The 13,823-nt window shown below is 36.3% G+C and overlaps 1 protein-coding gene across 1 annotated transcript; it reads right to left on the bottom strand.

Annotated features, from left to right (window-relative positions):
- Positions 1–1,185: 1,185 nt before the first annotated feature.
- LOC114095318 (trace amine-associated receptor 9) lies at positions 1,186–2,232 on the bottom strand. The gene has a single exon (XM_027938518.1). It carries the CDS (start codon positions 2,230–2,232, stop codon positions 1,186–1,188), a length of 1,047 nt encoding a protein of 348 aa, XP_027794319.1.
- Positions 2,233–13,823: the final 11,591 nt, after the last annotated feature.

Raw genomic sequence — 13,823 nt, forward strand, 5'->3', positions numbered from 1 at the left:
ACTTTTTCTTCTCATTTCATAAATTAAGCTTGTTACAGAATGGTCTGTGAAAATCACCTATTAAACAAAGATTTAAGGCAACGATGCAAAGACGTAAAATTTGAGCCAGTGATTCAAAGATTTGAGAAGGAAAATCATTGGATTGTTAGTTTTCTTTTTCAAAAATTTCCTGCATCTTGAAACATGAAATATATGTTTCTCAACAAAATGAATTAAAATTCTTGTTGATTGGGAGATATATATCTGGTAAGAGAACTGAAACTATTCCTAGAGTGAATGATACCTGTTTGAGCTTTTGCTATCTCAAAACAATCCACTTTTATTTTTGGATCACTTGGTTTTATATGTTTCCAATGCCAAATACAGTGTCTAGTTCAAAGTAAGAACTCAAAGGTGAAAATATCATAATTTAAATTGTCCTTGTTAATACAATTCTGATTTTACTTCTAATTACTAAAAATGAAGTACCGAGATCATCTCTTTATTCATATGTATATTTTACAATAATAAATCATGTTCTCCAAAATAATATATTCAATCATAGTAATCACTAAACATGTTATTTGTGAATGCAGTACCTATAAAATGAGAGGAAGAGCTACCAAAGTCAGAAAACACAAGGGTACAAATGCTTTTCAGATGACCTTCAGTTATTAGAAAGTTTTACATTCCAGGTCTCCATGAAGTCCTTTTAAGAGTCTCATGCTCTATCAACTGAGCTATCTGGGCACTGACTACAAAGTCGCTTTAGAATAAAAAATGTTTCAAGAATTTATAAACTTGTTACTTACTGTGCACTATATGCTTTAAAGAAGAGTTTTTTTCCCAGAAAATCTAACTTTCATGTTAAGCAAGAGCTTTTCCCCCCTCTGTGTATTTTGGAAAACTGAACACTGATCATGCATAGGAGAGGTATTGCAATGCTTCAAACTATTTGAAGAAACATGTAAGAATTTCAGAGAAGAAAGTGGAAGGTCAGTAATCCATTAAAAATACTAAATTAGAAGAAACTTACAATCTTTTTCATCTGTCACTAAATTCTACTTGAAGACGACAAACATCTTAGAACAACTGTCAAATGTAAGACCCTCCTACTTGGTCAATAATTACACTTGCCTCTCAAAATCCAAGTATTTATTTTTGCACTTGATCTTAGTTATCTTCGAAATCCCTGTGGTGATCTTTTCAATCTATATCTGCTTCTCCAGAAAATAAGTTAGTTGTTGATGAATCACTCCTTAAGACTCTGCCACTTACAATAAGTTTTATCGCTTTCCTAAACCAGGGGTAAAAAAAAGCATATATCAAGGGATTCATAGCTGAATTATAATAAACACACCACATTAGTATCTCATAAACATAAGGGGGAGTTATGAAATTCATATAAGCATCAATCACAGCATCAATGATGTATGGTAGCCAAGAGATAAGAAAGGCTGCCACAGCGATCCCCAATGTTTTAGCAGCCTTTCTTTCTCTTCTCGCTACTCTCTCCTTGTAACTCTCTGAGGATGATTGAACTTGGCTACCTGTACTTTCTATCTTCCTAGCCTGATGCTTAGCCACCAAAAATATCTTACCATATATAAACACCATGGCAACAGTGGGTAGAAAGAATAGAAGAAAACAAAGCAGAACCCAATTTTGATTCAATGGAGCCTGACAGCCTCCTACACAGGTGAGAGCAACTACTAACTCCTCAATTCCTTCTTCATTGGCTCCAGTATAAAAGATAGAAAAACTATATGTGACTGAAAAGAACCAACAGAGAACAATGCATATTGCTGAAACTGACACCGTGAACTTGGTTGGATAGGTCAGAGGATCAGTGACAGCAATATATCTATCAATAGAAATACAGCATAAGTGAAATAAAGAGGCAAAACAGAAAGATGCGTCAAAACACGTGTGAAGCTTACAATAGCTCTCCCCAAAGTACCAGCAGCTCTCCACAGACCTCACTGTGCTGAAGGGCATCACTGTCACTCCCACCAAGAAGTCCGCACAGGCCAAGGATGCGATCAGGAAGTTGGTGGGTGTATGCAGCTGTTTGAAGTGAAGGATGGCAACAATGACCAGTGAGTTTCCAAACACAGCCAGTACAGCCCCCAAACCCAGGACTGCATACAGGATCACTCGAGGGCCTGGCGAATAAGGGGTCTTAATGCAGGATCCATTCACATGCTCATAACAGAGCTCCACAGCTTCATCTTGGGAGAAATTGTTCACCATTGTCTTCTTGCTTGAATTATTTTCAAGTTCCCAAATTTCCAATTTTTTCAACTTAAAAAAAGAAAGAGATGGCAATTTCCTGGGCTTCTGGGAGGGAAAAATATCTCTAGTTAAAGTGAGAGCAATTTTATAACAATATTTTTTTTGGCACATTATCTATAAACTTTTGGCCTTTCTGAAAAGTATTGCTAAGGTTTTAATGCATTTAGAGCAGGAACTTTTTGCAGAAAACCATTAAAGATACAGTCAAATCATATTGCTAAATAAATGGCTGACAACACACTCAGTCCATTGTCTATATTTCAAAATTTAATTTGTGAATTATCTAAAAAGTTATTTTCTGCCTGTGTCACTTTACCTTTTGAAAAATCTCATCTGTAGCCACCAGAGTTGAGAAATAATTAGGCCACCAAACACTGAGTTTTATTTCCTGAGGTAGCTCCCCTGAGCAGCCACTTTGGCAGTAATGACAAATTAGAGTTCTTTTTTTTTTTTTCCTCAAAAGGAAGAAATTACATCTCCTTCAAATTATAATCTCAAAATCCCTATAGTATAGAGTGTGAAGACAGAGCAAGAGTTTACTCATAATCACTTTAAACATAATTTGAGAAACATTTTTTATTGCTTGTAATTTAGAATTTTGGATGTTTTAATTTTTTTATTTATTTTTGCTTTGGACAGCTTGAACTGACTTGGAGAAATATCTTTTTCAAATTGACGTTAATCTAATCAATGGTAAAGTATTTCCCAAGCTAATAGCCAGTTTTCAGTGTCCAAAATCAATAAAAATTTATTAAAACAAGCAATAACTTACATAGTAAATCACCTTGGATCCTTAAAAAGCAGTATAGTTTTAAACCTACTACAGAGTAGTGGGCAGCAATTGGAGTGGGCTGGAGTGGTATTTTAAATTAGCCATGTCCCTGGAAGTGTAGATTCATGCTGTCATCTAAAGTTCAAATAGAGAAATAGGGGCCAAGCTGGTTTCTTTAGACATTTGGTGCTTTTTTTGTTTTAAATGAGGTATATAGTCTAAAAAAGATTTTCAGAATCCACCTGACCTGACAGGTGAATAATTTTTACTTTATTTAACTATGAATAAGTGCAACATTGCATCTGAATCTTCAAGCTAGAGACTGGACTACTTTTATTTTCATTTACCCATACCTTGTCTGGAGTCTGCTGAAAGTGCAGGGTACTTGGAAAAGTAATATGTATACACGTAGGTGTGTGAATCTTTATCTGTTTATTTTTTGGTAATAAATCTATATAGTCTATGAGTTTTAAATGGTATGTGTTTGTGTGTGTGGGGTGTGTGTGTGTGTGTGTAACATCCCTGGTATTGCAGGCTTCACTAGTCTGTGAGTTTTAAATGGTGTGTGTTTGTGTGTGTGTGTGGGGTGGGTGGGTGTGTGTGTGTGTAACATCCCTGGTATTGCAGGCTTCACTAGTCTGTGAGTTTTAAATCAATTCATTTTGACTTGATTTCCCAGTTCATGTTCAAGCTCTCACTGATATGATGGCTCAGAAGTAAGTCTTGTTGCAGTGTCTCCAGGTTGCTCCTGGGGTTCCGCACATGGTGCATCTATGTGTTTCCAAGTTTGTAATGGAATAAAAACATGCTGGTGCCCACATATTCTCTTCTCCTGCATCAGCTTTCCTGATAAGGTCCTACACATCTCTTGCTTTATTCTCAAGATGACTAAAGGGATCTTACCACTGCCACCATAGGAAGTGCTGTGTTTGAGAGTTTGTGTAAAGGATATTGTCTCCATAAGTCTTGGAAATCCCTGTTTTGCTAGCACCCAATAATAATGCTGTTGCCTAAAAGAAAATGACTCCCTCCCTCAGTTCCTTACACACACACACACACACACACACACCCCATTTAAAACTTATAGACTATATAAATTTATTACCAAGAAAGTGTACAGATAGAGATACACACACCTATGTGTATACATATAACTTTTCCAAGTACCTTGCACTTTCAGCAGGAAAATACCAGCTTTTCATTTCATCAAGTATTCTATAATTTGCCTTTTCATAGGATCAAAGATAGTTGAGTAGCAATGAACACTCCTATGATCCACATCTTACTGTTTAATAGTTCTCACCAATGAGAGGAACTAGGGCTTCTCAAAGAAATGATTTGATCCAATGACAGGACAGAAAGGGAGTACATGGAGAAACAAACCATTTTTATGCCTAAAACTTAGAAATATATTCTTTTAAATGTCAGAGCATTTCGTAAGGACAATATTGCCAGTGTGAACTTGTAAATCTGGCATAATTTGAGTGCCAAAATAATTGTGGAAAATTTTTAAAATTATAAGACTTTGGAAAAATGGGAATCAATTAGGCTACACTAATGAGAGAGAGAGAGAGAGAGAGAGAGAGAGAGAGAGAGAGGAGAGATGGGCATTATAATTTTTGAACAGCACATCAATATTGGTTCAGGCAAAAATCATTAATGAATATTAACTTTGACAAGAATCAGGTATTTGAATGTTAAAGTGTTTCCCAGAGATTGCTTATTGGTTGCAAAAGTAAAAATAGTACCTGCACAGTGGAGAAATAATACCTAGTCTAGAAGACCATAATTAGCATCATTAATGAAGGGTTATATTATATATTATTTTATATATTATATATTATTATTTTATATATTATATTTATATATTATATTATGTGCCAAGAAGCACATAATATAATGAACATGGTATTCCAGGTAGGTAGGCATAACTTAAATCTAATCATGAAGAAATTTCAGACAAAACCCAAGTTGAGAAACTTCCTATTTTTAGAAGTAAGAGAATGGAAGACTGAGGAAATGCTCTTCAAAAATGCCAATGTTATAAAAACTGAAGAACTTTCCCATAAAAAAGGAGACTAAATGCAAGACAACCAAAAGACATATGTGACCCTAGAATATTACTGGGCCAACTGACCACACCAGAATAGGGATGGTAGTTGGTGAGGGTATGTATCAATGTTATGTTACTGAAATATTTGGCTCAACTTACTCTCATATAATCCCCCCCAAAAAAGTTAAACACACAGACAAAAACAGATACAGAAAACAAATGTTCAAGCACGTGGAACTAAATTTTAATAGATGAATCTGGGTAAAGGGAATTTTTAAGTGTGCTTTGTAGGCCTTTGTACATATTGCAGTACGTTTAAAATTATTTCCAAATAAAAACTTCCTTTTCCACGCATCTCATCATCTTCCACTTGTCATTTTGTGCAAGCCACTTTTAACACCACCACCTCATCCCAATAAAACCTTCCCATGAGCAAAAGCTTATATTCTCTGCCTCATGAACCTCTTCTCTCCCTCATCATTCTAAAGGCAAAAACCCTTAAGATGCAGTCGTGTTTCAATATAACCTACAATTTACATTGCTAAAGCATAACACTTAATATCTATATTTGTGTTTTTCATGTCTTTATGATTTCCCTGAAGGCAAAACAAAAAGGACATAAAATTATAGTATATTTGAGTGGCTATCACTACTATTCTACTGATTTTTTCTTCAAAAGCAAGGCCCAGTGTGTCCAAAGTAGAATTGGTTCCCTATTTTGTGTGTGAGAGAAAGAATTCTATATTTTAAACAACTATTTGCTTTCTGTATCCAAGCCCTTCTACTTATCAAACTACAAACAAATAAGTAGATAAATTAAACAGTCCACCTGCAAAGTAGGGTTATTCATTAAACATCTGCATATATACTTATTTCTGTTTGTTTTTATCACTATTCCCACATAACTCCAGCCCTCTCTCTTCTTAACAAAAAGGAACAGTTGTTAAAGATATTTCTTTCCTACTAGGAACATCTCCATGAATCTCTGAAAGAAAAAGAGGATGTGAACAAATCTAAGGACACCAATCTAGTAAAATAATAAACATATGGGATGAAGCATTGTCTGTTACATTTGTTACTAGGGAAATCATTTTAAAATATAGTGTAAGCTTTGCAACAGATTTCTTTTCTACAGTATAATTGATTAACTTGAAACAACACAAACACAGGAAAAAGTTGTTAATAATAATAAATGTCTCCTTTACTTTTTTTTTTCTTTCTTTTTTAACCTTGATTGATGCTGGAAGTTCTTAGGAAATTGTCCCTCTTAGAGAGCTCTCTGAAAAGTATACTTCAACTGTGAGAGAAATGTAGTAGATTGTTTTTCATTCACGTTACACGTAGTATCCCATTATAACCATAAACAATCCATTCTTGCCTAGCATAGACCACAGGAATGAGTAAATTGTACAAAAAAAGATTCAGAAAAATCTGTGTAAAATGAAGTAGCTCTGATGGAGCAGGCAGAAACCTGCACAAGAATACAGTGAATACCTAAGAGGAGGTTGCCCGCTCCAAGAAATATCTGACTTGTTTTAAGTTCATATTGTTGAATTTTTTAACCTATATTTACCGATCTTAATGATTCCCTACAATTTTCTTGAACAAATTTTGAAGCTTAAGAGAACAAAATTTAGTGTTCTCAATGAATCCATGCTTTTGAAGAGAAAATAAATTTGAACTCCAAATAGTTTAGAACAGAACTAGCCAATAAAAATTCTGTGATGAAAGAAATGTTCTGTGTTCTGCACTGTTCCAATGTTATTAAGCATGCCTGAGAAACTAAAGCCTTAATTTTAATTAAATTAATTTAAATTTAAATAGTCACGTGGAGCTAGTTGCTACTATATTGGACAGAATAATCTGTGACAAAGGGATTAAAAAATTGCCGCAGTCCGGCTGGGCAAAATAACCTGGAGGTGACAAGCAACTTGAAGGTTGAATCAGGAACTGCTTTATTGCGGAGAAGCAGGGGTATATATACCTAACTGATTACACACAGCTTGACTCAATTAGCATCATCCAGTTACAGCAATCAGCCAATAAGGAATCCCCACCATCTTAATGGCTCGGTGGCGTTGCCTCACAAACCACTCCTCCTGGCAAACTGCCAGGCGCCATCTTGACTTGATTTACCGTCCCCAACAAAAAATAATGAAACTGTCACAATACTTTGACTTAATTTTAAGTTCAGTATAATGGCATAAACTTTGCATAGGTGATTTTGCCTAGCAAAACTTAAATCACTTGCACTGAAAATATCATTTATTACTTTTCAAGGTTTATTTTTTTATTTAATAAACACCTTATTATTAAGCAAAATAGTGGTGGGGTGCTTAGTAATACTGATCTCAGAATTGAGAGACCTCATACTCAAATTCTAGTTCAGCAACTTGCATAATTAAATACTTAATTACTCAAAATTCTAAGTTTTAAACATTTGTTCTTGGGTGTGTCAAGGGGGAACTATTTCACAATTATTTGTTCACACATTATCTTTCTTCTCTCTTTCTAGGGCTGAAATTACACGATGGTAAGCCATTGGCTATTATCTGAATGTTCTCTGAGATGGTTTATTCTTGTTTCAATCATGTTTCTTTCTGTGTCCTTAATACTTGATAATTTGTAGTGATCTACAAATTTGTCAAATTCACTTACCATTTTCTAGGTAGCTTCCATTGGGTTAAATCCATCCACAGTATTTCATTTCACATGCTACTAGTTTTCAGTTCCAGAGTTTTATTTGGTATTTTTATTGTTTTTATTTCTCTGTTGAAATTTCCTGTATTTGTTCATTGGTAGCTTATTTTGTCTTACCTCATCACAGATAGTTATAATGGCTGCTTTAAAACCTTTTTCTGCTAGTTCCAACGTGTGTGTGACCTTAAGAATGGTCTCAATTGATTTTCTTTTTCCTTGAGAGAGATACCAGAGTTCCCTCACCCCCTTCACCATGTGAAGACTCATGGACAAGAAAACTGTCTATGAACCACGAAGTGAACCCTCACTAGAACCAGTGGACTTCTCAGAATCCAGAACTGTGAGAAATAAAATTTGAAAGGAAAGTGACCAAGAGATCTGTACTGCAGCAGTGCAAAAGAGAAGAGAGAGAGAGAGAGAGAGAGAGAGAGAAAGAAGAAAGAGAGAGAGAGCAAGAGAGAGTGGCCTGGCAGAAGGGAGTTTTTATAGCCAAAATCTAATGGGGTCTTTGGGTCAGCAAGCTGCCTTATTGGTGCACAGTGATTTGATCATACAGTAGTTGCTAAGGGTGTCATCGTCTGCCTTCAGGTTGATGGGGCAGGGGTCAGATGTGGGTTTCCATTGCACCAGATGGGTGGTGGTCAAGTGTTCAGCCTTGAATGGGGTTGAGTGTTCAGACTTGCCACAAAAAGGTGATAAAGGACCAGACAGAGGGGGGTTTGAGTGCCTGGGTTATCCTGCAGCTAACATTCGTTCAGCCTGCCCTGCAGACAACTTAGTTCAGCCTGACCTGAACCTAACAAAATTCTGTTGTTTGTAAGCCACCCAGACTATGGTATTCTGTGATAGCTGTTCAAATAGACTAGGATAAAATCATTTCCCACCCCCTTTGGATTTGTGGATCCCAAGCAAATTTCTTGTAACTGCTTCCTAGTTTCTTTCTTTTGGCTAAAAAAAGAGTGACACAGTGAAGTGATCAGGAGAAATTTTGGAACATATCAAAAGGAATTCTTCACAGTATATGCATTGGCCCCTCCTCTTGTGCAATCTGTAGCTCAGATTGCCGAGCCAACTTGGAGCAGGGAAGAATTCACAAAAGTAGTGAGCAGAAATAGCCTGAAGGACGAGTAGAATGTCCCAGATGAGAGTGAATAAGAAAAGCGGGGAAAGATCTACTGCATCAAACTGCAGACTAAAAATGAAATTAAAGCAGGGTGGGATAGAATTCACCAGAGGTGAGAATATGAGGTAAATGAAAAGTGATCAGTCAAGAATAATGTGGGAGCCAGAGAGGTCAGTGCTGAGAAGCTTATAAAGTATGACTAATGTGCAGTGTTATCATACTATGACTAAGAGATTGAGCTGGGAATCCTGGAACAAGCCAGAAAAAGCGAAATAATGATTCTGTCCTCACCCCAAATTAATTAATTCTGAAGTGATTTTGGAGGTGCCCAGAATATAATCCTATGTCTATAGAATCAGAAGAATCTCTTATTGTTGGCTTGTTTAGTGACCACACAGACAAAAGGCATCAGAAAATTGACAGAATTCAATCAAAGTCATTTTAATATTTTTAAAAGTTGAAACGCAACCAGATAAGAATATGTAAAGAAGGAAAAAATCAGATTTAAAGGTGTAAAGAGCTAATGATAATGATGATGGTGCATGGCAAGATCTTCCTTTAGAAATGGAATATAAAATTACAAAAAAACAAAATTTGGCATGCACATGAAGGCAGAAACAGAAATTACTACTGCTTCTTAGTTTCTACCTGAGTGGAATTTGAACCTGAAAAACTACCTTATTATCAAGCACCATAGGTGATTCCAATGTATTCAAAAAGTAGGAGCCATTGGTCTAGAACTTCTTAATCCAAATTTATATCTACTTAGTAGGTCAAGAAGATGAAAAGGTAGCACAAAATATTTATTTTTGAATTAGGACCAAAAATTTCATGAGACATATGTGAGTATGTCTGTCTTAGTCTATTCTGGCTGCTGTAACAAAACACCTTAGACTGGGTAATTAAGAAGTAACAGAGACTTATGCTCATATTCTGAAGGCTGGGGAGGCAACAGCAGATTCAGTGTGTGAAGGGGGCTTGTTTTTTCATATATAATGCCTCTGCATCCTCACATGATGGAAAGGGCAAGGATGCTCCCTCAGACTTCTATTATGCAGCACTAATTCCATTTATAAGAGAAGAGTTTCTCATGACATAATCATCCCCAAGTCTCCTCCTCTTAGTACTATCACCTTGGGGTTAGGTTTCAACATGTAAATTTGGGGAGAAACATTTATACAGCAGTAATATCAGGAAATGCAAATTGTCCAGTGGATTCAGATTTTCAATTTATGTAACAATTGTGCTTTGTAGGTACAGTAAATGAACACAGATTTATGTTTTCCAATATCTGGTAAAGTAAGCATTAAAATAGAAAATTTGGGGAAATGAAGTATTTCCTAAAAATTACTCCCTAACTTATCTTATAAGTCTCAATTTTCAAGCTTTGAGCTTACTACAAATCTAATTGAGTGTTGTTCAAATCAAAAGCTCCAGCCAATGTTGGAAATAGATCTATAATCAATAGTTCTGTAACATATGTCAAGGTAAACAGTGTTTAAAATGTATATGACAGATTAGGTGTTTTTTGTTTTTGTTTTTGTTTCAGGGAGAAAATACCTTCCCTCTTCTCTACTATTCTTTGTCAGGATCAGGAAAATAAGTCCATACTGAATCTAACTCTGCTCTCTTCCAGAATTATTTCATCCAAGGTACTGTCAACTGCCGGGTTTCTGTTCTCGAGACTAAAAGGCTCAGGGGTCACTCTACTTAAACTGGGCTAACTGGGCTGCACAAAATAACCACACAAGAGACACAAATACCTTTTTCTTTAGGGTTGCTGTGACGGCTCCTCTGACCTTAAGGGTCCGCAGAAAGAGAGAGAGAGAGAGAGAGAGAGCGCGAGAGCGAGCAAGCGCTGACCCCTTTTATTGAGGAGAAGCTATTCAAATGAGGCAAGGGGTCAGGTTTCAGGGGGCTGAGTCTATCTTCATGATGTCCACTATCAGCAGGTTGACTGACACCTGGGTAGGCCACACCCAAGGGCACAGTAAGAGGAGGGGACACACACAAGGCACTTCCATGGAAGATTCTATCCTAAATAGGGCAAGGGGTTATATTACAAAGGAACAGGTGAGCATAGCTTCACCCATGGGGCTGTAGCAAGACACACCCATTTCTGTGACTGAGCACTTCAGCACCCAGCTGGGGAGTGTAACCCAGTTACCCATAAGATTGACCTCCCACAGTCAATAGTTAATACCATGGCTCCATAGCTAAATGACTTAAATATAAGTTCTTGCTTTGCCATTTACTTGGTAACTTTATGTGGGTTTCTTTACAAATATAATGCAAATAATAATGCCTATTATTTAGTATTTTGTGAGGATGATTCATATTAATGAGTATACTGGTAAATGTAAGTAAAGCATTTAATTGACAATCTGTTACAGAGAAAGTTTCTAGAAATAAATTTACTGTTTTTTCTAAAGGACAACATGCTGGTAAAAAATAACATTGATAATATATGCTAAAATAACATGGTTATCAGAACGTAGGAGGTACCCCAGTTACTTTGGTAGATACACATATTACAGAGGATGAATGATAAACTTGAAAATACAAGAATGTGTCAGTTAAAGTCTAGGGGGACTTAGGAATCTGAGACATATCAAAACTCACTCCTAACTGTAAGGACAAATGACTTCAACTGATGTCTACCACCAAAAATGTCACAACATTTCTCCTCTGCTCCTTTGTCTCTCTGATGTCTCTCTTGGGGTGTTCCTGATCACTTGACAATCTAGAAAGAACAATGTATATCAAAACTGATTTATGAATATGCCCACACCTCCCACAAGATGACATCTCTGGCATTATCCTCATTCTCAGAGATTGTCCTGAAGAACTGTGTGGATGGGAAATTCTTCCAGAAAACAGAATTTTTAGTAGTTTGGTAAATTTCAACCTACGCTTTGCCTGAAATAAGAGATGTCTTCAGGCATGGATCTGTACAGATGGCCTTTATTGATTTGTCTGGATGATCAGAGTCTTGGAAGAATTAGATGGAAGTACTGGTGACAAGGAGCAATAACTGGGAGAATTGAGTTGCCACTTGGATAGGAGCTGAGTATATTTTTGGTAATATAAGAAATTATGTGAAGAGAAAAAGAAGCAATTTTAAATATAAGTATGGAGGGGGGTAAATGTGCTATTTGTAACAAACCTATGTTAATTTAAGTACCCAATATTCAAATATTCTTCCTGTGCATGAAAAATACCAACCGAGGGGACATCAGGACCCATATTATAACACTTAGTCTGCTTCTGACATCTTTGCCCCACAAAATGTGTAAATCGTGTAAGGAACTATTCAGAAGCTACAGGCATGATGCCAGCACAGACTGACTTAGAGATTCTTCACAGCAGCTGTGATGATGCTGTCCCTAGCCCTCGGTGCTAGAGTGGAGCTAAGGTGGAAAGTTCCTGTGGTAGTTTTCTAAGAAGATCACTCAGTGATGGTGTTTCCACTTGGTTCCTCTCTGAACCTGGTTATCCTGTCTTTATTTTGCAAATTTGAGGATCTTTCCTAAATCTTTCTAATGAGTTAAATTGCTGTCCTAAAAAAAAATTGAAAGATGGATTTAATGATGTGAATGGGAAATAATAAAAATTCTAGGATGATTCCTACAGTCTAGCCTAGATAACCTGGTGGAAGAGACAGTTTGGAAATATGGTGGAAAAGGGAAAGGATTTCCAGCTGGAACATGTTGAAGTTGGGATGCCTTTGGGCAATGAAGTGGAGACTGACTAATAAACAAATAGATGTATCTATGTAGAGCTCAAGAAGATTGCACAGATTGATTTGGAGGCCATAATCTTATATCCATAACTAAATGCCTGAGAATTAAGAGCATTAAGGAATTGATCATTTATTTTGAACCTACTGTGTTTTAGGCATCTACTAAATGTTGCTTCAAAAAATCACTTTCTCAAGTCACATGTAAATGGATTAAAGTGTTTAAAATTCTACACTATGGTCTAAAAAATGTTGTGCAAGATTTTGTGTTTATTTTAAGAGACATGAAATAAGTTAGGTATAATAATGGTTTTGGAATTTCTATCATTAGATTCTTTCTTGACCAAAATTTATTGATACAGTATTCTAAAGCACATAATTCAAATGATGTAGTAGGGTTTTTTGTTTGTTTGTTTTGTTTTGTTTTTTCAACAATTTTAAAAGTTTTCGCTTCCTGACAATGTTCCTTAGTCTTCAGCTAAGATTTGTTTCCTTGGTTGAAGAAGATCCCTATGATAGAAGGTAAAAGTGCAAAGGGGGTTGAAATATAGTACAAAAAAATTTGGGGGGGGCATTTCTTTAATGTTGTATTATATGGAAGGGAGTATCTCTATTTTAAGTTGTGGCCCTCTTCTTTTCCCATACTCTGCTGTCCCTTAGTGGTCAATCTGAGCAACACTGTTCTGAGTTATCAAGAGGACTCCAAAGCTAAACAGGAAAGCCTCTTTAAAATAAGTCTTAAACACTTTGAAAGTGTGCCAGCTGGCTGGCTCTCTCCCTTCCAAGCCACACTTTTATAAAAATCACTCAAAGGAAGGTTTCTGAGCTGTCAATTTTATTGGAGTCACATGAGGCACTAAAGATTTCCTGGTCCCCTACACAGAACAGCTCATCTCTAGGTCTGAAGTAAAACTTAAATGCAATTTCCAAATCAAGTACCCCCAATGATTCTAGCATTCCACAGACCAGTTTGGGGGCAATATAGTCCCAGGGGAAGTAGTACATTCTAAGAAAGAGGAAGATCTCTAAATTTGGAGTTAAAAAAGTCACATGGGTTCATTGCAGTCACACTTGCTAAACACCTTCCAGGTGCTTAGATAATCCAGGCATCTAAGCCAGGTGCTAAGAACACAAATAAAAGGGACAGTCCCTGGTCTGAATA

Source organism: Marmota flaviventris, chromosome 6 (assembly GCF_047511675.1).
Source record: "Marmota flaviventris isolate mMarFla1 chromosome 6, mMarFla1.hap1, whole genome shotgun sequence".
Taxonomy (NCBI): domain Eukaryota; kingdom Metazoa; phylum Chordata; class Mammalia; order Rodentia; family Sciuridae; genus Marmota; species Marmota flaviventris.

Coding starts and splice junctions, on each gene's coding strand:
- LOC114095318 (XM_027938518.1), bottom strand. CDS start 2,232: ATGGTGAACAATTTCTCCCAAGATGAAGCTGTGGAGCTCTGTTATGAG.